The sequence below is a fragment of the Urocitellus parryii genome, chromosome 8, assembly GCF_045843805.1.
Source record: "Urocitellus parryii isolate mUroPar1 chromosome 8, mUroPar1.hap1, whole genome shotgun sequence".
Classification (NCBI taxonomy): Eukaryota; Metazoa; Chordata; class Mammalia; order Rodentia; family Sciuridae; genus Urocitellus; species Urocitellus parryii.
The window spans coordinates 118,915,443-118,939,859 of NC_135538.1; the positions used below are offsets into that span (position 1 = coordinate 118,915,443).

General features: G+C 51.2%; 3 protein-coding genes across 9 annotated transcripts; 2 read left to right on the forward strand and 1 right to left on the reverse strand.

Moving 5' to 3' along the window:
- Positions 1 to 61: 61 nt before the first annotated feature.
- Positions 62 to 12,761, forward strand: Vars1 (valyl-tRNA synthetase 1). 2 transcript variants are annotated; one of them, XM_026415363.2, is made up of 30 exons: positions 62 to 546; positions 700 to 1,119; positions 2,079 to 2,213; positions 2,305 to 2,443; positions 2,690 to 2,817; positions 2,903 to 2,990; positions 3,209 to 3,309; positions 3,440 to 3,567; positions 5,821 to 5,985; positions 6,236 to 6,317; positions 6,815 to 6,934; positions 7,025 to 7,133; positions 7,225 to 7,319; positions 7,587 to 7,677; positions 7,933 to 8,057; positions 8,146 to 8,249; positions 8,337 to 8,495; positions 8,595 to 8,685; positions 8,797 to 8,902; positions 8,994 to 9,064; positions 9,149 to 9,274; positions 9,600 to 9,704; positions 9,789 to 9,857; positions 9,944 to 10,022; positions 10,137 to 10,264; positions 10,603 to 10,758; positions 10,932 to 11,138; positions 11,210 to 11,321; positions 11,451 to 11,776; positions 12,641 to 12,761. In XM_026415363.2, exons 2-30 carry the CDS (start codon positions 733 to 735, stop codon positions 12,707 to 12,709), a joined length of 3,801 nt encoding a protein of 1,266 aa, XP_026271148.1. In that variant the 5' UTR covers positions 62 to 546; positions 700 to 732; the 3' UTR covers positions 12,710 to 12,761. The 2 variants fall into 2 exon arrangements, with proteins under 2 accessions (XP_026271148.1, XP_026271150.1); XM_026415365.2 differs by having other exon boundaries at positions 63 to 546; positions 2,906 to 2,990.
- A 220-nt stretch (positions 12,762 to 12,981) lies between these two features.
- Positions 12,982 to 23,216, forward strand: Vwa7 (von Willebrand factor A domain containing 7). 6 transcript variants are annotated; one of them, XM_026415368.2, is made up of 18 exons: positions 12,982 to 13,210; positions 13,524 to 13,772; positions 14,112 to 14,393; positions 14,847 to 14,943; positions 15,519 to 15,629; positions 16,058 to 16,253; positions 16,372 to 16,541; positions 18,119 to 18,231; positions 18,471 to 18,587; positions 19,006 to 19,191; positions 19,729 to 19,861; positions 19,980 to 20,132; positions 20,266 to 20,358; positions 20,591 to 20,892; positions 20,971 to 21,110; positions 21,326 to 21,500; positions 21,612 to 21,710; positions 22,928 to 23,216. In XM_026415368.2, the coding sequence occupies exons 2-18, from the start codon at positions 13,539 to 13,541 to the stop codon at positions 22,943 to 22,945; spliced, it is 2,619 nt and encodes an 872-aa protein (XP_026271153.2). In that variant the 5' UTR covers positions 12,982 to 13,210; positions 13,524 to 13,538; the 3' UTR covers positions 22,946 to 23,216. The 6 variants fall into 6 exon arrangements, with proteins under 6 accessions (XP_026271153.2, XP_077657931.1, XP_026271157.2 ...); XM_077801805.1 differs by lacking the exon at positions 22,928 to 23,216 and adding an exon at positions 22,761 to 22,824 and having other exon boundaries at positions 21,612 to 22,728; XM_026415372.2 differs by lacking the exon at positions 22,928 to 23,216 and having other exon boundaries at positions 13,677 to 13,772; positions 14,188 to 14,393; positions 21,612 to 22,296.
- Sapcd1 (suppressor APC domain containing 1) lies at positions 22,820 to 24,252 on the reverse strand. The gene is made up of 5 exons (XM_026415377.2): positions 24,139 to 24,252; positions 23,769 to 23,909; positions 23,201 to 23,296; positions 23,005 to 23,094; positions 22,820 to 22,918 (listed from the first exon to the last, which is right to left on the reverse strand). Exons 1-5 carry the CDS (start codon positions 24,250 to 24,252, stop codon positions 22,823 to 22,825), a joined length of 537 nt encoding a protein of 178 aa, XP_026271162.1. The 3' UTR covers positions 22,820 to 22,822.
- Between the last annotated feature and the right edge of the window lie 165 nt (positions 24,253 to 24,417).

Below are 24,417 nucleotides of genomic sequence, written 5' to 3' on the forward strand. Positions count from 1 at the left end.
GCACCGCCCCACCGCCCCGCCCCAGCCTGACCAAGGACCCCATGGGGTGCCCGTGGCGGTGCCTGGCCGGAGCACGGGCGACCACGGACTGCTCGCGGCTCCCGGGGCGTCCTGTTGGCCGGCCCGCGCCATTTCTCGAGAGCGTGGCGAGCGCCTTGGCTCCCTAGGCAGGGTTGGGCGGGAAAGCGTGCGCTTCCCCAGGCGGGGCCAGGCCTCCCCTGCCAGGACCCGCCGGCCCGGAAACGCTTGCTGTCACAAAGGGGGGACCACGTGGGCGCCGACTGCCCCAGCGGCGGTCGCGGGAGCTAGGGTCTTCTGGAGAACCGCCTACCATCTGCCTGCCCGACGCCTCCTCCCGGGCCGCCGGCCTGTCCAGCAGCGGCTGGCGCCCGATTTCGAGGGGCATTCCCGACTCAGTCTGACCACCTCCCTCCAGTACGTACACGCGGCCCGAACCTGCGTCCTACCGGACGCGGACCGGCTCCAGCGAAATTCCCACACTCCTGAGGCCGGGCGATCGTGCCCGCCCCATCCGCTCAATTCCAGGTGCTTTCCATTGTCACTCTTCTACTTAGAGCCAGGCCCTTAGGCTTTTGAAACCTCGTCAGACTCCTGCGACAGAGGAACTCCTTTATGGGGTTCCCTCTCTTCAAATATGGGACTTTCAGGATTCCTCAGTCTTCCATCTCTTCTCCTTAGGTTTCTCCAACTCGTCCGGACCCTCACATAACCATGTCCATCCTCTACGTCTCCCCTCACCCAGATGCCTTCCCCAGCCTTCGAGCCCTCATAGCCGCTCGCTATGGGGAGGCTGGGGAGGGTCCTGGATGGGGAGGAGCCCACCCTCGCATCTGTCTCCAGCCGCCTCCCACCAGCCGCACTCCTTTTCCCCCACCCCGCCTGCCTGCCTTGGAGCAAGGTCCGGGTGGGCTCTGGGTTTGGGGAGCCACAGCTGTGGCCCAGCTGTTGTGGCCAGCAGGCCTGGGGGGACCTGGGGGTAGCCGGGCAGCTGTCCTTGTCCAACAATGGGTCAGTTATGCTGATACAGAGCTGATACCAGCTGCATGTGGGGCAACGCTGCCAGCGCTGGGACTCCGAAGTCCAGCTCAAGACCCCCAGGTGAGTGGGAGGAGAGATGAGGGAAGGGGAAAATTCTGGGGAAGGAAAGATTGGTGGTGTAGTAACCTTGGGCACTTTTTTTTTTTTTTAATTCTCTGAGCCTTGTCTGCATATGTCTATGAAAATGCAAGTTGATGTAATTTGTATCTCACTGATGTAATGAGGTTAAAAGATGTGTGCGAAGTGCAGCCTTAGTGTCAGGCGTTTTAGTTTCCTAATAAAAGTTGGATGGAAAAAAAGTTTGATGAGTCTGAAACTGATGAGGATAAAAGTTACTTTTTTCTTTTTTTTTTAAAAAAAGTTACTTTTAATTGTAGGGAAAACCTGGGTGAGGGAAAGATGACAGTTGCTGGGAGGAGATAAAGGAGGAATGAAGTAAGGAGGAAAGGAAGTGAGGGAGAAGAGAGATAATCCCACCAGATTGTACCTAAATCCTTCCACTGTAGGGCTGTGTCTTTGTATACTTAAAACTCTGCCTCCTGCAGAGTATTGAGCACATGGTAGACACTCAGTATTTCTCCAATGAATGAATGAATGTGATGTGGACCCTGGCTTGTTCCTTCCTATCCTGATCACCCTATCTAAAATAGAGTCTCTCTGTCCTGCAAAACCCTGTTATTTTCAGCCTGCTTATTTGCTGATAGGAATTAAGAAAAAAAAAAAAAGGGTAACACATTATATATTTGCTAATTTATCCTTCTCTCAATAGAATATGTTTGTTGATCCCCTGGGACTTGGCAATTGCTAGGGATCAAACCCAGAGCCTAGTGCATGTCAAGCGTGTGTGTTTTATCCACAGCCAGAAATATTTTTCTCATGACCACTTGAGTGAAAATGTACTGGTCTCAGGTGGTGATTTGTGGGACTAGAGGGAGGCCAAATGGATCAGGTTGGGGTGGGCGATAAGGTGGGATTAAAGTGAGCTAAGTTCTATCTCACATCCTTTCCTCTTCCTGCAGGCTGCACTGGGGGCCCTAGGCAAGGCCCTGAGCCCCTTGGAGGAGTGGCTTCGGCTGCACACCTACCTGGCTGGGGATGCTCCCACTCTGGCCGACCTGGCGGCTGTGACTGCTTTGCTACTACCCTTCCGATATGTGAGTCATTGGGGCCTAGGGAGGAATAACATTATTTCTCTCAGATTTCATTATAGAGTGATGAAAGACAGTTATTTCTTTTCCCTCCCAGGTCCTGGACCCCTCTGCCCGCCGGATCTGGGGTAATGTGACTCGATGGTTTATCACATGTATTCGGCAGCCAGAATTCCGGGCTGTGCTAGGAGATGTAGTTCTGTATGCAGGGACCAGGTCTCTCTCTCAACAGCCAGGTGAGCAGAGGGAAGGGCTGTGAATATGTGCTCCTCTGGGGCTTTCCATGGAACTTATTTGCTTTTTTCTGTTAGGAATAACTAAATCACTGGATTAGGGGCCTGTTGGCAGGCAGGGGTGGGCGGGATATGGTGGGAGGTCAGTGCAAGGGAGCATTTATGCAATTGAAGTAGTTCTTCTGAAACACAGTAGCACTGTTCACAGAGGATCCAGGTTCACTTCTGAATTTCTGTGCTTCTCTCCAGGACCTGAGAGAGACCCTGCACCCCCAAAGACAGCTGCTCAACTCAAGAAAGAGGCAAAGAAGCGGGAAAAGTTAGAGAAATTCCAGCAGAAGCAGAAGATCCAACAGCAGCAGCCACCCCCAGGGGAGGTGAGAGGCTAAGGGTGGAGCTAGAAGAAGGGTTTGTGCTATGGTGGGTGGCTGATGTCTGGGCCTCTATCTTTTCTCTCCCAAGCAGAAGAAACCAAAAGCAGAGAAAAAGGAGAAACGAGATCTTGGGGTCATTACTTATGACCTCCCAACCCCACCTGGGGAAAAGAAAGGTACCAGGAGAGGGAAGGGGAGGAAACCCCCACACACCCCCCAACTGAAAAGGATTCTTCCTGGTTTTTACTCCTTTTTCACTGTCCTGGCTCTTTGTACTTTGCTTGGTAAGGGTTTGCAGGGAATGCTGATGTCTGTTCAGTGATGTGTCCTGCTCCATCTGTGCTGGCCCATTCCTCCCTGGCCATTCTTTGAGCCCCCCCCATCCTTTCCCCAGATGTCAATGCCAATATGCCAGATTCCTACAGTCCTCAGTATGTGGAGGCTGCCTGGTATCCTTGGTGGGAGAAACAGGGCTTCTTCAAGCCAGAGTACGGGGTGAGTGGGCGCTGCTGCCCAGGCCCCTGAGGGGGATGGGGAAGGGAAGGGCTAAAGGATTCATTGCCTGGGAGGGAGCCAGGTGAGGTGACTTAAAGCCTTAGCACGTGCCCATCTTTTCCACTGTCAGCGTCCTAGCGTGTCAACACCAAATTCCCGAGGGGTCTTCATGATGTGCATCCCACCCCCCAATGTGACAGGCTCCCTGCATCTGGGCCATGCACTCACCAACGCCATCCAGGATTCCCTGACTCGATGGTGAGCTCCTGGCTATACCTCCAGATGGTTCCTTCTGCCCTCCCTGCCTTTCTTCACTTCTCAGACTTTTCCCTCTGGCATCTCATGTTGGCCCTAATCTGTCCCCCAGTGTCATTATACTTCTCTGTCCTTGTCACTTCCATCTGATCATTTAGCATCCTAGTCAAGTAATCCCATCTTGCACCTCATTTACAGGTTCCTTCCTATCCCTTTTTTTTTTGGACCAGGACATGTTAGGAATTTGCATGGGGAGGGGGAAGTTTATTTGTTTTGGTACAGGGAATTGAATCCAGGGCTGTTTACCACTGAGCTACATCCTCAGTCCTTTTTATTTTATTTGTTTATTCCTTTTTTTGAACCCAGGAGTGTTTAACCACTGAACCACAGCCCCAGCCTTTTTAATTTTTTATTTTGTGATAGGGTCTCACTAAAATGCTTAGTAAGTTGCTGAGGCTGGCTTTGAACTTATGATCCTCCAGCCTCAGCCTCTCAAGCCACTGGGATTACAGGTGTGCACCACTGCACACAACTTTATTTTCTTATTTTGAGACAGGGTCTTACTTAGTTATTGAGGACCTTACTAAATTGCTGAGTCAAAATTGCAATCCTTCTGCCTCAGCCTCCCAAGTTAGTGGGATTATAGGCATGTGCCACTGTGCCCAATTCCTAGCCATTTCTTTTAAGACAAGGTCTCACCATGTTGCCTAGGCTAGCCTTGAACTTATGGTCCTCCTGCCTCAGCTTCCTATGCAGCTGGGAATATAGGCATGTGCCACCATGTTTGGCTACTTCTGTCTTTTAATAGAAAGAGTGCACATAAAACGTCATTATAAAGTGTTTTTCTTACACTTAACAATTTCTCTTAGAAATCTTTTTTTTTTTTTTTTTTTGGTACCAGGGATTGAACTCAGGGGTACTTAACCACTGAGCCACATCCCCAGCCCAGTTTTTTTGTATTTTATTAAAGACAGTGTCTCACTGAGTTGCTTAGTGCTTCATTGTTGCTGAGGCTGGCTTTGAACTTGTGATCCTCCCTGTCTCAGCCTCCCAAACTGCTGGGATTACAGGCGTGCTCCACCACATCCGGCTCTTGGAAATCTTTTCTTGTCCCATTCTTTTTTTTTTTTTTTTTTTTTGGTACTAAGGATTGAACCCAAGGGTACTTAACCATTGAGCCATATCCCCAGTCCTTTTTTATATTTTATTTAGAGAGAGGGTCTTGCTGAGTTGCCAAGTGCCTCGCTAAATTGCTGAGGCTGGCTTTGAACTCCTGTCTCAGCCCGAGTTGCTGGGATTACAGGTGTGCATCACCGAGACCGGCTTGTCCCATTCTATTTAATTCCTCTATAGTATTCCATAGTTTGGGTGTACTATAGTGGAATCACTTTTTTATTGATGATTATTCCTAGTTTTCATCTGATGAAAACCTTGCTCAATATGTTTGGCATGTACTCTACCACTGAGTTAGATGCCCATTCCTGTTTTATTATATTGAATTATTTGATATGTGTAGAACTTATTTTTGTGAATATTGGAAAGTAGGCAGGGCTGGGGTTGTGGCTCAGCAGCAGAGTGCTCGCCTAGCACATGTGAGGCCCTGGGTTTGATCCTCAGCACCACATAAAAATAAATAAAATAGAAGTATTGTGTCCAACTAAAAAAAGAAATATTTTACAAAAAAAAAGAAAAGAAGAAGAAAGTAGGCACACTTTTTCAAATAATTGGCTTATTGGCCTAAATAAGTTTATTAAATAATTTATTCTTATCTTGCAGATGTGAAATGCTACCTTTCACAAATGCTGAGTTTGCTTGGATCTGTTTCCTGACACTGTTTTTTTTACCCCTAATCTATCATTTTGTTTCTATGTGGTAACTTACTCTCATAATCATAACTTTCTCATGTCTTTTTTTTTAATTTTTTAAATTTTTTTTAGTTTTCAGCGGACACAACATCTTTGTTTGTATGTGGTGCTGAGGATCGAATCCTGGCCGCATGCATGCCAGGCGAGCGCGCTACCTCTTGAGCCACATCCCCAGCCCACTTTCTCATGTCTTGCTGTCTAGTTAGGCAAGAGCCTCCTCTTGGGTTCTTTTTCCAGATTGCCTTCACTATTCTTTCCAGTCTTGAGAATTAGGATGTTTCCAGCTCTACCTTGCTTCTTTCCCAAGCATCTCCCAACTCCCTGCCTGGAAGCCTTTGCTTCATTTGGTGCCAGCCCAGCTCATCCTTTGACCCTCATGCCCTCCCCACAGGCACCGAATGCGTGGGGAGACCACCCTGTGGAACCCAGGTTGTGACCACGCAGGCATTGCCACCCAGGTGGTGGTGGAGAAGAAACTGTGGCGGGAGCGGGGACTGAGCCGACACCAGCTGGGCCGAGAGGCCTTTCTGCAGGAGGTCTGGAAGTGGAAGGAAGAGTGAGTATGTAACATCCCCATGGGAATCACAGTCCTGCTTCCCTCTCCCCTCCCTGCCCAGAAAAGACCTCTGTTACCTGGGATCCTTGGCTGCAGGTTCAAATCCTTTCACTGAAACAGAGGGTCATTTGGCTCCAGGACCCAGATCAGTTTCAGAAGGATGAGTGATCCCATGCTGCTCCATCTGCCACCCATGTCTCCCTCCAGTCCATGCCTGAGTGTTGATCCCTGCCCATCTGTCTACTTCTAGGAAAGGTGACCGGATTTACCATCAGTTGAAGAAACTTGGCAGCTCCTTGGACTGGGATCGAGCCTGTTTCACCATGGACCCTGTGCGCAGGAGGGGTCTCAGGACTGGGGTGGGAGTGGGCAGCTCCCCAGGGTAGGGCACTCATAGAAGAGAGCACACATTGCATCCTTCTCCCAGGAAGTGAGCCCAGTCCTAGGATACCACTGAGGCCTCAGCTACAAACGCCACTTTCTAGCCCCCCTCACAGCCCTTCTTATTCTCTGTTCTTATCCTGGAACTCCATGGATAAATTTGGCCTCCTTATTTGGCCTCCTTCTCCCATGGATCCTGAACTCCTGATGTGCTTTGTACCAGCACCTGATCCCCATCCAAGTGGCTCCCTTGCCATTTCCAACATCACCAGGCTTGTTGCCTGCTGTTGAGTTCAATAGTCCTGTTTCTCTCTCAAGAATACTACTTGTCTCTTCAAGGGGTCCTGGCTGGTGGGACTCTGGACAAGCCAGATCCTGCTGCCTTGGATGTGTGCCTAACCTTCGGACTCATGATCCAACTTTCTGACTTACCCTTGCTTCACCCCAGAAATTGTCAGCAGCTGTGACAGAGGCTTTTGTCCGACTTCATGAGGAAGGTGTCATCTACCGCAGTACCCGCCTCGTCAACTGGTCCTGTACCCTCAACTCTGCCATCTCTGACATTGAGGTACACCCACATCCCTTCAGCCTGTCTCCCATCAGCAGTACAGCCCTAGCCCTATCCCCTAGGCCAAATCTCTAACTACCCTTCTTGCAGGTGGATAAGAAGGAGCTGACAGGTCGCACCCTGCTCTCTGTTCCTGGTTATAAGGAAAAAGTGGAGTTTGGGGTCCTCATCTCCTTTGCCTACAAGGTCCAAGACTCAGGTGAGAGTCAAGGACACTAGGATTCTGGGCCAGTTGAGTAGGGGGGCAAGAAGGGGCCAGGGTTGAGACCATAAAGCCTCTGTCACCACAGACAGCGATGAAGAGGTGGTGGTGGCAACAACTCGGATTGAGACTATGCTGGGAGATGTGGCTGTAGCTGTGCACCCCAAAGATCCCAGATACCAGGTGGGATGGAAGCACTGCCTATAATTGGGGGGGAAGAATTCTGGCGTAAAAGGGATTCCCATGCTTATGGGTGTGGGGGGTAGGGATTAATGCTTATGACTGACAACCAGGGAAATTAAGTTAAAACCTCATCTTCTGGCTCCTTTTCCAACCCTGAAGATGGAGCCATCATTGAACATTTTGGGGGAGTTTGGATCAGTTAAGGACCTGGGTAGGAGAGATTCAGGTCTAGCCCTTGTACATTTTGACATTTTCCTCTGTCCCAAGCACCTTAAGGGAAAGAGCGTGATCCATCCATTTCTGTCTCGGAGCCTTCCTATTGTCTTTGATGATTTTGTGGACATGGAATTTGGCACAGGTAAGCAAAGGGCTGGTCCTGTGGGAAGAGGAAAAGACTGGAGTCCCACAAGGCTCTCTCAACCACCTTCATCTTTCTTGGAAAAAAAAGAAAACAATCTAATCAAAGAGGCAGGACTCGGGTTCCCTCAGTAGACCATATTAGGGAGGCAGGGGCTAGGGTGATCTGAGAGCCACATCCCTCAACACAAGGGATGAATATGGGAAGAAACTCCACAGAGTCCCTTGGGACCCTGGCCCTTCTCTTATACTTCAGGTGCGGTGAAGATCACCCCTGCACATGACCAGAATGACTATGAGGTTGGGCAGCGTCATGGGCTGGAGGCCATCAGTATCATGGATTCCCATGGGGCCCTTGTCAATGTACCCCCACCTTTCCTGGTGAGGCTGCCTGGGGTGTGGTGTCCCTGGTTGAAGGAAGTTGGGGAATGCCTAGGCATCACCATGATGAGACCTTTTTCCTACTCAGGGCCTGCCCAGATTTGAGGCCAGGAAGGCAGTTCTGGCAGCACTGAAAGAGCAAGGACTGTTTCGTGGCATTGAGGACAACCCCATGGTGGTGCCACTTTGCAAGTGAGGGTGGGGACCAGGTATGGTGGGAAGTGGGGAGCTTCTTCAGGTGCTCACTGCTTGGCCTCCTCACCGCACTTGCACCCCCAGCCGTTCCAAGGATGTAGTAGAACCTCTGCTAAGGCCACAGTGGTATGTGCGCTGCGGGGAGATGGCCCAGGCTGCCAGTGCTGCTGTGACCCGGGGAGACCTCCGAATTCTGCCTGAGACCCATCAACGGACGTGGCATTCCTGGATGGACAATATCCGGTGTGTAGGGCCTCTCAGTGTGAGGTAGCTGGCTGAGGAACATGGGAAGGGACACTTGCAGGCCTCCCTGACACTCTCCCCACCACTGGCCATTTGCAGGGACTGGTGCATTTCCCGGCAATTGTGGTGGGGCCATCGCATCCCAGCCTACTTCGTCACTGTCAATGACCCAGCGGTACCTCCTGGGGAGGTAAGGATGGGCCAGAGCTTGGTGTCTGGGGAACTGGGTTTGTTGAGCCCTGGGTTGGGGAGTGGTTGGGGCAAGGCAGAGACACCCCATGGGAACTCCTGCCTTTGGCAGGACCCCGATGGGCGGTACTGGGTGAGTGGACGCAGTGAGGAGGAGGCCCGAGAAAAAGCAGCCAAGGAGTTTGGAGTGTCACCTGATAAGATTAGCCTCCAGCAAGGCAAGAAGGGGCCTTGGGGGTGAGTTGGCAGAGCTGGAGCTCTGACCCTTAGGTCCATTTCCTCTGACCTCTGACGTTTGGCTTCCCTCAGATGAGGATGTATTGGACACCTGGTTCTCTTCCGGCCTCTTCCCCTTCTCCATCTTGGGCTGGCCCAACCAGGTGTGTTCCTGGGGCTAGACTAGGGTGGGTTGTGGTCTTGAAAGAGGGTACTTGACTCTCGTTCACACCTTGGTCTGCCCGCAGTCAGAAGATTTGAGTGTGTTCTACCCAGGGACTCTGCTGGAGACGGGTCACGACATCCTCTTCTTCTGGGTGGCTCGAATGGTCATGCTTGGCCTGAAACTTACCGGCAGGCTGCCTTTCAGAGAGGTGTGAAGATAGCCAAGACCCTCCCACTTTCCTCCCTCCTCTCCTGCCCCTTTATGCTGCAGCTCAGGCTCAGCCCAGACAGCTGTGGATGGGCCTGGTCCCAATGGGTGGGGTCGAAATCCAGCCTGGGCTCCACTTAGTGATTTCTGTGCTTTGGCTTAGGGCTTTCTCTTTCCAGAGGAGAATGAGCTTCTACTGATTTATTTGCTGAATGAGCTGATGGGGATAACTCAGTGGGATCTAAGGTGGGGCAGACCCTGGTAGGGGGCATTGATGCTATGAGAGGGACTGAACCTCACTGTTCTTCTTGCCTCCTGCCCGTCAGGTCTACCTCCATGCCATTGTGCGTGATGCTCATGGACGAAAGATGAGCAAGTCTCTAGGCAATGTCATTGACCCCCTGGATGTCATCCACGGAGTCTCCCTGCAGGTAGGACTGGGTCTTGGACCATTGGGAATAATTAGCTCTGGGGCTGTGACCACGACTATCTAACTATTCCTCCTCTATTGTCAGGGCCTCCATGACCAATTACTGAACAGCAACCTGGACCCTAGTGAGGTGGAGAAGGCCAAGGAAGGGCAGGTACAGAAGGCAGGGCCTTGGGGTGGAGCCTGAGTAGAATGTGGGCAGGGCTGACAGGAGGCTCCTCCATCTGCCTCCTCCCACAGAAGGCAGACTTTCCCATGGGGATTCCTGAGTGTGGCACTGATGCTCTCCGGTTTGGACTCTGCGCTTACACATCCCAGGGTATGGCCTTCATGCCTCCTTCCCAGAGGCCCACTCTCTCCTCTGCCCTGGGCTTCTGGAGAGCCTGGGCCAAGAAGGAGAATGGTGAGGACTCTCATTTTATCCCTCACCCAGGTCGTGACATCAACCTTGATGTGAACCGAATATTGGGTTACCGCCATTTCTGCAACAAGCTCTGGAATGCCACCAAGTTTGCTCTCCGAGGCCTTGGGAAGGGTTTTGTGCCCTCACCTACCTCCAAGGTGAGGGCCTGGTGGGCACTGAATTCGCACCCACATAGACTATGCCCCTTTCCCTCAGCTATCAAGCATAGTTGTGTGAGGATTGCAGCTGTAGGATCAGGAACCCAAGCCCCAGTCCGTGAGGGTCCTCTATGTAGCTAGGGAACAGAGACAGACAGATAGTAACAGGTATTAGGGTCATCCCTGAGGTGGCTGGAAACCTGTTTGTTTTTCCCAGACACTGGGCACATGCTCAGTTACTTCTGGAATGGAGACTTACCATGATTCCTACCATTGTGGGGTTCAGGCTCCTCCCTCCATATGGTGGCTTGCTGGCTGATATACCCCTTTTCCCCAAGCCTGGAGGCCATGAGAGCCTGGTAGACCGCTGGATCCGCAGTCGGCTGGCTGAGGCTGTGAGGCTCAGCAATGAAGGTTTCCAGGCCTATGATTTCCCAGCTGTCACCACCGCCCAGTACAGCTTCTGGCTCTATGAGCTCTGTGACGTCTACTTGGTAAGAAGAAACTGAGGTGGGGTAGGGCATGGGGGTTGCTGAGCTCTGGGTCCAGCTCTGTCACTAGTTGGTTGTGAGATCTAAGCCAACCCATTCCTTTGCCAGTCCTTATAGTCACGTGAGGGCTTGAGGCTCGATCTCCAATCTGAGCTTTGTACCTCCCTATCCCCTAGGAGTGCCTAAAACCTGTCCTGAATGGAGTGGACCAGGTGGCAGCTGAATGTGCCCGCCAGACCCTTTACACCTGCCTAGATGTTGGCCTGCGGCTGCTCTCACCCTTCATGCCCTTTGTGACAGAGGAACTCTACCAGAGGCTGCCCCGGAGGACCCCACAAGCTCCAGCTAGTCTTTGTGTTACCCCCTACCCAGAGCCTGCAGAGGTATGGGGTATGGTCTGGAGGGGACTCTGGCTCACCCCCAGGCCTCCCTCACCTCCTCCTCCATCCCACAGTGCTCCTGGAAAGACCCTGAGGCAGAAGCTGCCCTTGAGCTGGCGCTAAGCATCACCCGAGTTGTGCGCTCCTTGCGTGCAGACTACAACCTAACCCGGATCCGGCCCGACTGTGAGCCTCAGGCCCTTGTCTACCTTGCCCCACTATCCCCAGCCCACTCTAGGAAACCAGTGTCCAGCTGTGGCTGTCTAGTCTCCTGTCTCCTCGTGGCCAGATCTCACCTTCCTTTTTCCCTTGTAGGTTTCCTGGAAGTGGCTGATGAGGCCACAGGCACTCTTGCATCGGCAGTGTCAGGCTACGTGCAGACACTAGCCAGTGCGGGTGTGGTGGCTGTCCTGGCGTTGGGGGCTCCTGCACCACAAGGCTGTGCAGTGGCCCTGGCCTCTGACCGATGCTCAATCCACCTGCAGCTGCAGGGCCTGGTGGACCCAGCCCGGGAGCTGGGCAAGCTGCAGGCTAAGCGAAGTGAGGCCCAACGGCAGGCCCAGCGTCTGCGGGAGCGACGTTCTGCCTCGGGCTACTCTGTCAAGGTGCCCCTTGAAGTCCAGGAGGCAGACGAAGCCAAGGTTTGTGGTGTGGGTGGGCATTTCCCACACCATCAGCTCCATCTATCCCCAGGCCCCTTGAGCAGTGACCATGCAGCCCCCTCCTTATATACATAAGAAACCGCTGTGGGTAAAGGACCCAATGCAAGGTTACATGGCAGGTTGGAGAGAGAGGCAGACTTAAAATCAGGCATCCTGTTTCCCAGTTAGACCCTGGTAACCCTATCCAGTTCCCAGAATGTAGAAACCCACATCTTGGGGTTGGACTTGGCACCCACGTGCAGTTAAGGAGCCCCAGGTGTAGCACCTACTTCTACTTCTGTAGCTCACTGGGCTAACTTCAGAAAGTCAGGATCATCTACTGGTGTGAAGCCCCTCTGCAGACCCTCTGCAGCTAAGATCCCTCCAGGGAACGGCAGTGGGTAAACTACACAGACCAGAGAAAAACAGTCCTGAACCTAAGAGCAAGGGTGTTGGCTGACAGGTTTATCTCACTCAACTCATCCAGCACTCTGTGAATAGGCAGCATTACCATTTGGGTTACCGCCACCAACAGGTAACATGATTTCCTGTCAGCCTGTGCTTTCCTGCCCAGGTGAGGGTGCTGAACAGGGTGTGTGGGCTCTGAATCCCTTCAATCTTGGTTACTAAGGACTATAAGAAAAGGGAAGATCTACGTGGCAGGGTCCTGGTGGAAGAGAGTGGGGAGGTGCTGGTGGGAAGACTGGAATTGGGGAGAAGGTGACAGCCAAGCACACAGACCTGGAACTGCTCCCTGCTAGTGATTCTCACCCATCTTTCCAGCTTGAACCCCTTTGCTATCCTGGTGTTCAGGTCTTCTCCTTGGGCCTGGGTCCTCACCTCTTCCCCTCATTCCGTCTCTAGCTCCAACAGACAGAGGCAGAGCTCAGGAAGATGGATGAGGCTATCACCCTATTCCAGAAGATGCTGTGACACCCAACTTCAATCCTCACAGCCCACCATGGGATGGCAGCAATAAAATATTTTGCCACAAACTCATCTCTTATCTGTGAATGTGGTGGGGGTAGGAGTGGGTGCAGAGGGCTGGGTTCCTAAGGCCTCAAAGACTGCTGGTGTAGCTGCAGGCTGAGAGCCAGGCAGGTCCTGGTGGGCAGAAGGGTGCGTCTGGGTCTGTCCTTGGCACCTCGCCAGGCCTGAGTCATGCTGCTTGCTCCCTTCCTCCTTCCCAGCTCTTCTCACCTCCGCATTGCAGCTGGAGAAAGCCAGCACTGGTGCCGCCCTGCTGCCCTGCTACCGGCCTCTGCTTGTGGCCCTGGGCAGGTCATGAGTAGAGGGCCAGGGGCTGTCTATCCTGCCCCCTGGCTCCTGGGGCCTCCCTCCCCCTCCACAGAGGCCTGGTTAATTATAACTGTGACCTAAGTGCCCTGTGACGCCACACCCAAGCTAGTCCTGCTCAGGAGACCCAGCAACCAGGTAGGGGAGAGGCCTGAGAGGAAATTCTGATTTCTTATGCATGGGGGGTGTTCCTGGGGCAGGGCTGGGAACTTGGCTGGGACTGTGAGAGAACCTGGGGAAGGAGCTTTGGACCCTATTCCTTTCAGATCTATGGGTTTGATAAGGCCCTCAGGCTATCTGGGTGACAGTGGGGAAGCCAGCCTGGAGCAAATGAGGCATTTAGCCAAAATGAAAGGAGGTGACTAAAGCAGGTGCCCGGGGAGACAAATAAACAAAACAGAACAATCAGATTTGCGGTTTCCTCCTCCCTTGAGAGCCTTCTGTCCCCTAGGTTCATGTTTCAGCCATGCTCTCTGCAGAGGTGCCCCTGTCCCACCTGGGCCCCTCAGTGCTGCTTCTGCTACAACTGCTGCTGCCCCCCACTTTGGCCTTTTTTCCCAACATCTGGAGCCTCCTGGCTGCCCCTGGCTCCATCACCCACCAGGACCTGACTGAGGAGGCTGCACTCAATGTCACCCTGCAGCTCTTCCTGGAGCAGCCGCCACCCAACCAGCCCCCACTTCGTCTAGAGGACTACTTGGTAAGCATCACCAGGGCCCCTCACATTCCTGCTAGATTCCCCAGTTCTCTGGGACTTCTGCTCCCTGAGGACCCTGGTCATAAGAGAAGGGACACTGTTCATTCCCCACTCCACCTGTTCACCTCCCCACTCCACCTCCTTGCAGCAACAATACCTAGTAGTCCTGGTCCTGAAGTTGGGAATCCCCCCTCAGGGAGGTCCAAGGCTACCCACTTTCTCCTCAGGCCCAGTGCTCTCTAATCCACCTATACCAGCCTTGAGTGACAGTGCTGACAATGTGGGCAATAATCCAATCCTAGGGGCTTCCCTGGAGCCCCTGTCCCCTACCACTTTCACCAGGGCCGAACCCTTCTTGCTGACGACCTCTTTGCCGCTTACTTTGGACCTGGGTTTCCTTCCCGGCGGTTCCGAGCAGCCTTAGGCGAGGTGTCCCGTGCCAATGCAGCCCAGGACTTCCTGCCAACTTCCAGGAATGACCCTGACCTGCACTTTGATGCTGAGCGTCTGAGTCAGGGACGCACCCGCTTGATGGGGGCTTTGCAGGAGACATTGGTGGCAGCCAGAGTCCTTGACCACACACTGGCCCGCCAACGCCTTGGGGCTGCGCTTCATGCCTTGCAGGTGAGACAGAGTAGGGGGAATGGCCAGAGGGGTTTTTAGTTTTCCTTTCCTAGTGGACCCTGACCTTAATCATGCCGTGTCTTCCCTTATTCTAGAGGGGTGGGGCACTGTTTGCGAGCACCTGAGGCTCTGTCCTACTTTCCAAACCGGTAGTGTTTTCTATGGCTGGAGAAAAGGGAGGGAGAGGATAGTAACAAATGGGAGAGGTGAGGGAGGGCAGCTTATCTGTGTGCAGGACCCAGTGGGCCACTGAGAAGCCTTTGGCTTAGACCCTCAAGATGTTCTGGAGAGAAGAACAGTGGAGGGTGTCTCACAGAAATAGTGGGGTGGGAGGAGACTTTCTGGATGGGAATTTGAAGGAGTGGCATGTTAGAGCTGGATTTCATGACAAGATCAGACCAGTGCTTTGTTCCCTATCTCTCCCCCCCCCACCCCCCGCCACCGCCCCACCAGGATTTCTACAGTCACAGCAACTGGGTAGAACTGGGGGAGCAGCAGCCACACCCTCACCTCCTCTGGCCACGGCAAGAGCTCTGGAGCCTGGCACAAGGTATGGCCATGACTTTGTGGTAAAGTGGGAGCTCACAGAGCCACCACCTCTCAGTCCACCCTGTGTCACGTCCTGAGGTCACATAGGATAATATGTCATTTCGTCTCTGCAAGGACTCTGAGGTCCCCTAGTTCAACTAAAGACCAGGTCAGTTAAGTGGCTTCATCAGGGTCACATGGGAGAACAGCCAGGACCAGATCTGCAGACTTTAGACTGATCTTTCATGTGGCTTGCTCCTCCACCCCCAATGGCTCCCATGATCTCTCATAATCCCCCTCAGCCTCTCAGCTAAACTAGGACCCAGAAGCTTCCTCCTGTTCATTATAAGTTTCCTTCCTCACTATAGCTCACAGAAGACAGAATCCCCATACAGTTGATTCTAACACTTCCTGAATTTTCTAGCACAGCCCCAGTTTCAAACATCCAGTCCTGCTACCAGCCTTGAACTCCAGAATATCTAGCCAGGGTCCCTTTTACCTTATTCCAACCCAGAGCAAGGACTGAAGTTGGGTGGGCAAGGATAAAGTCCTGGGGTAACTGAGGCTTTGGTTCTAGCCCCTGTCGTCTTTTCCCAGTGGGCAATCCTACCTGTTCTGATTGTAAGGAGCTGAGCTGCCCCGGGAATTTGTTGGGCTTCACACTCCTCACCTCTGGCTACTTTGGAACTCATCCCCCGAAACCTCCAGGTACCAGAAAAGAAAGATTCCCAGAAGTAAAGGGAGAAAATAATTTCCTTTGAACACTCACACAGGATTTTAGTCCTGTAGACTTTTGCCCCATCTGCTGTGGCATTACTTCCTAGGAAAGGTTATTGGGAATGGGATGGGTGGGTGAAGGCCCACTGAAGAGGCCATGATCTTTGAGTGGGGAGCAGCTTCTTGCTCCACTTGTAGGATTTTTCTTTTGCCTATGGGCAGTGTTGGGAGACTGGCTGGAGGGATCTGGGGATCTGTCATGTGATTAACTCCTCCATGTTTATTCTAGGTTTGCTTCTACAGTGCTTTTGCTTTGGTAAGGGATTAGAGGGTCACATCAAGTCTGAAGTCCCCATTTTCTTAGGAGGCAGTGGGACTTTTTTAAACCTCCACCCTCCAGATCTCTTTCCCCAACCCAGGAAAATGTAGCCATGGAGGCCATTTTGACCAGAGCAGCTCCCAGCCACCCCGGGGTGGCATCAATAAGGATAGCACGTCCCCAGGATTCTCCCCCCACCACATGCTGCATCTCCAGGCTGCAAAACTGGCCCTTCTAGCCTCCATCCAGGCCTTCAGCCTCCTGAGAAGCCGCCTGGGAGACAGTGGTTTCTCCAGGTTAGTGGCCTCCTAGAGGTGGGTCCCCTGATGGGTTGGTGCTCCTGGGAGAACTGAAAAACTAGAGGCTGTGGACAAATATGCAGATCCTTCACTGTATTTTTGGCCTGCTCCCCAGGCTGCTGGACATCACCCCAGCCTCTAGCCTGAGCTTTGTCCTGGATACCACTGGCAGCATGGGTGAGGAGATCAATGCTGCCAAAATCCAAGCTCGCCACATCATGGAGCAGCGGCAGGGCAGTCCCATGGAGCCTGTCCACTACATTCTGGTGCCTTTCCATGACCCAGGTAACTGGGGTCTGGCCAGGGTAGTGGAGAGAAGGAAAGTCCAGGGCAAGGGATAAAGACCTCTGATGAGGAAGAGGTCTTCATAGTAACTCTTCCTGAATGAACCTCTATGGGATACTTATGCCACTTCTGTTTCCAAAATGGCAACATTCTACATAAGTCTAATGTACAATCCATGCTTAGGCCTTCTTTACCTTTCTTGCTAATAAGTCATTTTCAACTGTCTATTTCCTACAGACAAAGATTGGGATGAAGATGAGGGGTTGGTGGGTCTGTTCCTTTGGGAAGTATCTGAGATATCTAGTTATATTCTGTCTTTTTTTTTCCCCTACTGAACTAGAAGTCTGCCCATCAGGCCTGGGTCTACTAGTCTTATTGTGTTCTTGGGCTGGCCATTTAACCTCCCTTGGCCTCAATTTAATCATCCATAAAGTAGATTTCAACCATACTTTATCCTATCTAACTCCCAGGGTTAATGATCAAATAAAGTATCTCCTGGGGGGTCTGGGTTTTTAGCTCCATAGTAGAGCACTTGTCCAGCCTGCATGAAACCCTAGGTTCAATCCCATCACTTAAAAAAAGTATTATAGATACATAACATATACATTTATGCCTCCTAAACTGAGAATTCCCTAAAGGGAAAGTTTGTCTTTTTTCCTTATAAGTCTTATAGTGACTGGCATTTAATAGGGACTTATTACATGTTTGATGAAGGCAGAATAAATGAATAAGATTTTAGCACTACATCCAGGCACTATTCTAAGATTTACAAAATCAATTCATACAGTCCGCTTAATAAGTTTGTGAGGTAAATACTATTATTTTCTCTGGCTTTTCTGATGAGGAAACTGAGGACCTAGTTTTTTTTTTTTTAATGCAGGCACATGTATCCATTAAAGGTCCACTCAAGACCACAGGAAGTGCCACCATTTTAAGGGAGTGGAGACCCACTTTCCCTGCCAGACCCTGCCCTTCTCTTCTGATGAGTATAAGAAGTCATATAGGGCTGGGGTGTGACTCAGTAGTAGAGTGCTCACCTTGCATGTGTGAAGCCCTGGGTTTGATCCCCAGCACCACATAAAAATAACTAAATTAAATAAAGGTATCATGTCCATCTACAACTAAAAAAAATTTTTTTAAGTCATATAAATAAAAAAGATTAATCATTCTTTTTTTTTTTTTTTTTTTTGGTACCAGTGAATAAACCCAGGGTTACTTAACCACTAAGTCACATCCCTAGCCCTTTTTTATATTTTATTTAGAATTAGAAGCAAGGTCTCACTGAATTGCTTAGGGCATCACAAAGTTGCTGAGGCTAGCTTTGAACTTGCAATCCTCCTGCCTCGACCTCTCTAGCCACTGCGATTGCAGGTGTACACCACTGCACCCTGCTTTCCTTTCTTTCTTTCTTACTGGGGATTAGACCCAGGGCCTCATGCATGCTAGGCAAGGAATATTGTTATTTCAATATTTGTCTACCCCAGGAGCACAGCAGGCCTCTACTGGGAAAGTGGGCCAGGGTAGGAATAAGGGGAGCTCTTTTCCTACTCACCTCAACGTCCTTTCTTCCTACCCAGAGTTTGGCCCTGTCTTTACAACCAGTGATCCTCACAGCTTCTGGCAGCGACTAAATGAGATCCACGCCTTGGGGGGTGGAGATGAGCCTGAGATGTGCCTATCTGCCCTGGAGGTCTGACCCTTCCCTTTCTCTTCCCCTTCCCACTTGTCCTGCCTTTTCCAGACCCTGCCACCAGAGGGAGATAGAGTTAGAATCCTCCCCAGCCTCTTCCACTGGACCCCTTCAGAACCTAGCTCTGCTAGCCTCACTCCAAGGTTCCAGGGTCATATTCCTTTCTACTCTGTCCTCCCTGGCTCTGTCAACTCCCTGCTGCTGCAGTTCTTAACACTAGCCCTTTTCCTCCCTGGCAGCTAGCCCTGCTTCACACACCTCCACTTTCAGACATCTTTGTCTTCACTGATGCCTCCCCCAAGGATGCCTTTCTCACCAACCGGGTGGAATCCCTGAGTCAGGAGCGTCGGTGCAGGGTGAGCACAGCTGGTGGGAGACCCAGTGATAGCCACCCAAGAATAGAGAGACCCTATGACAATAACCTCATAACAACAGTGACACAACACTATGGTGGTCAAACTAGCCATACCTTTAGCAATAGTCCTATCCTTAATGCTGCTGAATTCATATTTGAACCAGCACAGTAAAGTATTTAAAGAACTGGAAAACTAGTTGCTAAAATTCCACCATGAAACGTGGTGGTTACAAAGGGGCAGCCAACTATTGAGGGTCAGAGGGTTGCATCATTAGGAGACTGGAAGCAGCTGGAGTATAGAGGGAAAGATTTTATCACTAATCAACAAAACTAGAGAAATTCTGAGCAGAAAGGATCCTTATTTATAATACCAGATGGCACTTGGACACCCCAAGCATTGGACTGTCTTATGGCCACAGGTGACATTCCTGGTGACTGAAGACCCATCAAGGGTTCAGGGTCGAGCTCGGCGTGAGGTCCTATCCCCTGTGCGTTTTGAGCCATATGAAGCAGTGGCCCTGGCCTCAGGAGGAGAGGTGATCTTCACCAAAGACCAGCACATTCGGGACGTGGCAGCCATTGTTGGGGAGAGCATGGCTGCCCTGGTAAGTAGATGCCAGAGGGCCTGGTGCCCTCTGTTCTGGGCTGAGAAGTGTGGTGCTGCTTCTCACTTACGCTTTGTTGTCATTCATTCAGAAGTGTGGACAAGAAAGTTTCTTTCCTTCTGAGATCCATGGCTGTCTTTTTTCCACATTGCCTTTTCAGATTAATAAACCTCCCTTCCATATGGCTTCCAGTGCCTCAGGGCTGTCACAGAAAGTTCTTCCATCTTTTTTTTTTTTTTTTTTTTTTTTTTGGTGGTGCTAGAGATTGAACCCAGGGCCTTGTGCATGTGCACTCTACCAACTGAGCTTTATTCCCAGCTCAGTCCTTCTTCCATATTTTAAGGGCAAACAAGTAGTGACTGCCTCATTCTGAACTCTCACCTCCAGCTTTGTTGTTGAACATAATAACTGCCCCTCATTAGTATTCCTTCTCCTTGTGTGACTTGGTGTCTTTCTGTCTCTGCCTTTCTCTTTTGTTCCTACTCATTCCATGCCTTACTTTCTCCCCTACATTTTGGTCCTGTCCATTCCCCCAAGGTGACTCTTCCTCTGGAACCGCCTGTCATAGTGCCTGGCAAGCCACTTGTGTTCATTGTTGATGGGCTGCTCCAGAAGGTCACAGTCCGGATGCATGGGGAGATCAGCAGCTTCTGGATCAAGAACCCTGCTGGTACCTCTGTGTGTGGTTCAAGGCAGAGAGAAAAAATGTAGATGGAGAATGGAGAACTAGGGGGGATGTGCTAAATACAGGGCTTGTTTCATATGACAATCTATTATCCCCATCCCAGGAATATTCCAGAGCCAGGAAGAAGGTATGGGTCCTTTGGGTCATACTCACCGCTTTGGGCAGTTCTGGATGGTGACCATGACTGACCCCCCACAGACAGGGACTTGGGAGATCCAGGTCACAGCTGAGGGCACTCCCCGGGTAAGAGTGCAAGGTAAGGAGGGAGATGTTCTTGGGAAGGGAAGGGAAGTTCTTGGGAAGGGAAGGGAAGTTCTCTCCGGGCTCAGAGAACAATCTGAGGCACATTCCTCTCAGGAACCTCTCTGACTGCCTTCACCCTCCCCCAGCCCAGACCTCCCTGGACTTCCTCTTTCACTTTGGTATTCCCATGGAGGATGGACCCCACCCTGGCCTTTACCCTCTGACTCAGCCCGTTGCAGGTACATCTATTCCCTGTCTACCCCCAACTCAAGTACATTATGTGTGTAAATGTATGTGTACGTATGTATAAGCATGTATACTTATATAAATATACATACATGTGTACACAGACATACACAGACACATTATGTACACATTTTTATTGAGTAAAGAGCCATAACTAAATGTACAGCTTTGTGGATTCTATATAATACACCATGTGACCTCCCCTTCTTTCCCTTCCTGTCTCAGGTCTCCAGACCCAGCTGCTGGTAGAAGTGACAGGGCTGGGTTCGAGAGGCAACCCTGGGGATTCTTCCCCACATTTCTCTCATGTCATCCTCAGAAGGGTTCCAGAGGGCACCAAGCTGGGTCAGGTGCCCTTGGAGCCCTTAGGACCCCCAGAGCGAGGTCTCCTCACAGCTTCACTGCCACCTACATTGCTGTCCACCCCCGGACCCTTCTCCCTGGAGCTGATTGGCCAGGATGGAGGTGGGCAGGGCCTGCACCGGATTGCCCCGCAGCCTTGCACTGTGGCCCCTGTGCTTCTGGAGGTGAGACCTCAGGGGAAGGTCCCGGCTTAGGTTGGTGAGAATTTACGGGCTTCTCCCCTGACTGGCCTTTCTCTGTAGCTCAGTGGTCCCCCAGGTTTCTTGGCCCCAGGCAGCAAGGCCCTGCTCACCCTCCGCATCACCAGCTTCTCAGTCCCTCAGGATCTTGATATTAGGATATCTGTCAACCCCAGCTTTGCATTCACCTCCAACCTCTCAAGGTGAGTCCTCTGAACCCTCCTGCTGGGTTCTGGCCCCACCTGTTGGTTCTAGGGGTGTGGCCCCACGCTCTTCATTCCAAACCCTGCCCCTGAGCCCTTCCCATTAGCCCTGAGAGTTCCCCATCCTCTTTCCTGCTCTTGGCTCACCCCTAGACACTCAGCCATTGGGAGCTTTCCTTGGAGCTTTAAGCCCCATGTTCCTAACCACTCTCAAGGGCTCATCTGGGGCTGAATGAATCCGCCTGGGGGTGCCTGTGGCTGGAAGTCCCAGACTCAGCAGTCCTGGACTCGATGGTGATGGTGACTGTGACTGCCTTGGGTCGAGAAGTCAGCCTAATGCCTCCCACCCATGCCTTCCTCCGACTCCTAGTACAGGCTCAGACCCCACAGGTGAGGTGCTTTCACCTTCTATCCGAGGAGAAGCAGGGCAAGAGGAGGGCAGTATAGTTTTAATTTGGACAAAGCTCTACCACACCTGACCTTCCCTTCCTCTCCTCTCAGGACCAGCTCTCTGCCTCATCTGGGCCTGTTGTCACCACCACCACTCCTGTCTTTCGTTCCTCCACTCTGGTGACTCAGGGAAGGGCTAGGGGAGGGAAGGTAGGCAGACCCTGGTGGGGTACTGTGGGAGGTGTACTACTCCTGCTAACCCTGGCCTCCTGGTGACAAAACAGCACCTAGAGGAATGAGTCTCTAGCTTTTCAACCTGCCCCACTGGTGAAACCATGAGATAGGCCTCAGGACTTTATTTCTCCCAGCTGGATGGGTGTTTTCTTTCTCTGGCCCTTGTCCCTTCTCTTTCTTTTGCACTGTTGGGGACTGAACTCATGGCCTCAGGCATGCTAGGCAAATGCTCTACCACTGAGCCCCAGCCCTTTCTATTTTTTATTTTGACAGGGTCTTGCTAAGTTGCCCAGGCTGGCCTCAAACTTGTGATCCTACCACATCAGCCTCCTAAGTAGCTAGGATTACAAGCATGGGCCACTGCATCAGGTTCCTTTTCTTTCTTAAACATCATGAGGTTGGTGTTTTCAGTGGTTAGAGCACTTGCTTAGCATGGTCAAGGCCCTGGGTTCCATACCTAGCACTCCAAAAACAAAAAACACCAAGATTGGGATAGAAGGCAGTGGATTTCCTGGCAATGCACTTTCTATAACCCTTATGGGAATGAAACCAAAGATATATATATATATATATATATATATTTTTTTTTTTTTTTGAGAAAGTTGATCTCTATTTCTCTGTAGCATCTGGAGCATTAACTAGTCATGCTCTCCCAGGCTCAGGTAGATAGATATGTGGGGAGGAGACTAGTTTTGGAAGGAGGTAAGTGCCAGGAAGCGTTATTTATACAGTTGTTTTTATTTTAAACTCTGGAGCAGCTTCTATTTTATTTTTTCTATTCAAAGCTGAAGGATGGTTTCAATGAACATGTCTTCTCCCCTAAGGGATTTCAAAGAAAGATCATTTTTGCATATCATATATAGAGAGTGAGGGCATGAGACATCAAGAAAATGAAATGGAAATTTTTAGGAGTGGAGGATAAAATTATACCAAGGTATATGAACTTTGTTGACCCAAGAACTGCAATCGAGTTAAGACAGAATAAGGAGAGGAGGCTGTCGAGTTAAGACAGAATAAGGAGAGGAGGCTGTCGAGTTAAGACAGAATAAGGAGAGAAGGTTCTGCTCCTTCACTAGATTGAGAAGGGTTTACACAAGGGTAGGGCCTCTCTGCCCCTGGAGACAGCTCAGCTGAGCCATCTCCTCCTGAGACTGGATGTTTCCTTTCTGCTGCTTTGATAACTCCTGGTGAAGAAGAGAAAAAGAGACTGAGCATCTGAATGTTCCCTACCCCATGGGGCCAGAGCTTCTGGGGAAAGACCCCCCAATACCTGTTGCTGCCACAAGTTCTGCTTCCACGGCTCTTCCTTCCAGTTCTGGGTGGTACAGGAACTGTCCTTGTTCAATGGATGTGGGGAGAACTGGTGATGGGATTCACTGTGAATTCCGTTAAACGAGATACTGACCCCAACAGTATCCCTCTCTCTCCCATTTCCCAAAAGTCTAAACTAAAAACAATAAACTCACCTTTCCTTGAATCAGATTCTGCAAACAGATGTTCACTTTTTGAATTTGGGCTAACTGGGGGCCGCCAGGCTCTGAGTGTAAATCTGTTAGAAAATTCTGAAGGAGGAGTTGGAGGCTGACAACATGCTGTCACTCGTATGTCATCACAGGCCACTCCTTTCCTCATATGGATCCCCTCATCTTGGTATCCTTCCAAGCAGTTGGAAAAATCCAGTACTCTCCATCTCTTTGACAATGCAATCCCCATCCCCCTCAAATAATATAATCCCCCTTTCCCCTGTTCTTTATGGATCTTCCCTATCCATCCCTACCCTATTGGAATAACCCAGGCCACTCCCCCACTCCATGGAGTGATCCAAATCATGTCCCTCTGAATGGAATGCAGACCAACCTCCTCCAGCATGAACAATGAACAGGACCTAACACTTGGTGGCATCCTGTCATTTCAATGTTGCCTCCAATTCATGATCCCTATGCATTAACTCTCCCCTTTCCAGAGTGGTCTCAGACCATGTCCACATACTCCCTGCTCCTTCCTCCCCATCTCTACTGCCGGGGCAGTCCCTACCTCACCAAGGGCTCCCAGATGCAGCTGCTGTTGCTGTGCCTCCCTCAGATGGTCTTCAAACCAGGCCCGGCCATGTTCCAGCAGCTCCAGGCCCTGCCACAGGGCATCCTGCTCTCTCTCCAGAGCCTGCATCCTCTGCAGCTGGGTCACACAAGAAGCAGAGGCTAACTTGCCCTACAGCAGGGCTGTGGCCATGGCCCATTGCATAACCCCTGGCTGGGTTCACTGGTTACTGAGTGTAAGCCCAGACAGTCCACTGAGGACCTAGAGGTCAAGGGGAAAAGACCTTACTTCTGTGGGTCCCTGGAGTTGAGTAGAAATATAAAGGGCAGATCTGAGGAAAGGGATCTCTTGTTGGGCTAGTACTTACCCAAAGAAAAAAGCTCTGGGCCCCGGGGTCTTCTCGGCTTGTTCCCAGTGGCAGCAGCAGAACTGTGTAGGGAGCCTGTGCCAGGGGCTGCCCACCAGAACCCTGGCTCCCCATGGCTCTGAGGTGAGGAAGGTGCAGCCACTCCCTCTGCTGTGGCCTGAGCTGGTCCCTCCCCTCTACTCCTCCCTCACACCCTTTCTGCCTCTCTGGCCCCTTCCTGTGGTGTCTGTCTAAGGCTGAGGTGTTCATAGATAAGGGGGAAAACCATCTCTCTTGGAC

Excerpts from the sequence above, each read along its gene's own strand:
- Vars1 (XM_026415363.2), top strand. The coding sequence starts at position 733 with ATGTCCATCCTCTACGTCTCCCCTCACCCAGATGCCTTCCCCAGCCTT. Across the intron at positions 9,858-9,943 it reads AGAAGGCCAAGGAAGGGCAG|AAGGCAGACTTTCCCATGGG; the intron begins GTACAGAAGGCA and ends CTCCTCCCACAG. Across the intron at positions 10,265-10,602 it reads TGCCCTCACCTACCTCCAAG|CCTGGAGGCCATGAGAGCCT; the intron begins GTGAGGGCCTGG and ends CTTTTCCCCAAG.
- Sapcd1 (XM_026415377.2), bottom strand. The coding sequence starts at position 24,252 with ATGGGGAGCCAGGGTTCTGGTGGGCAGCCCCTGGCACAGGCTCCCTAC. Across the intron at positions 23,297-23,768 it reads ATCTGGGAGCCCTTGGTGAG|AATTTTCTAACAGATTTACA; the intron begins GTAGGGACTGCC and ends CTCCTCCTTCAG. Across the intron at positions 23,095-23,200 it reads AGAATCTGATTCAAGGAAAG|TTCTCCCCACATCCATTGAA; the intron begins GTGAGTTTATTG and ends TCCCATCACCAG.
- Vwa7 (XM_077801805.1), top strand. The coding sequence starts at position 13,539 with ATGCTCTCTGCAGAGGTGCCCCTGTCCCACCTGGGCCCCTCAGTGCTG. Across the intron at positions 16,254-16,371 it reads GGAGACAGTGGTTTCTCCAG|GCTGCTGGACATCACCCCAG; the intron begins GTTAGTGGCCTC and ends CCTGCTCCCCAG. Across the intron at positions 18,232-18,470 it reads TGTGCCTATCTGCCCTGGAG|CTAGCCCTGCTTCACACACC; the intron begins GTCTGACCCTTC and ends CCTCCCTGGCAG.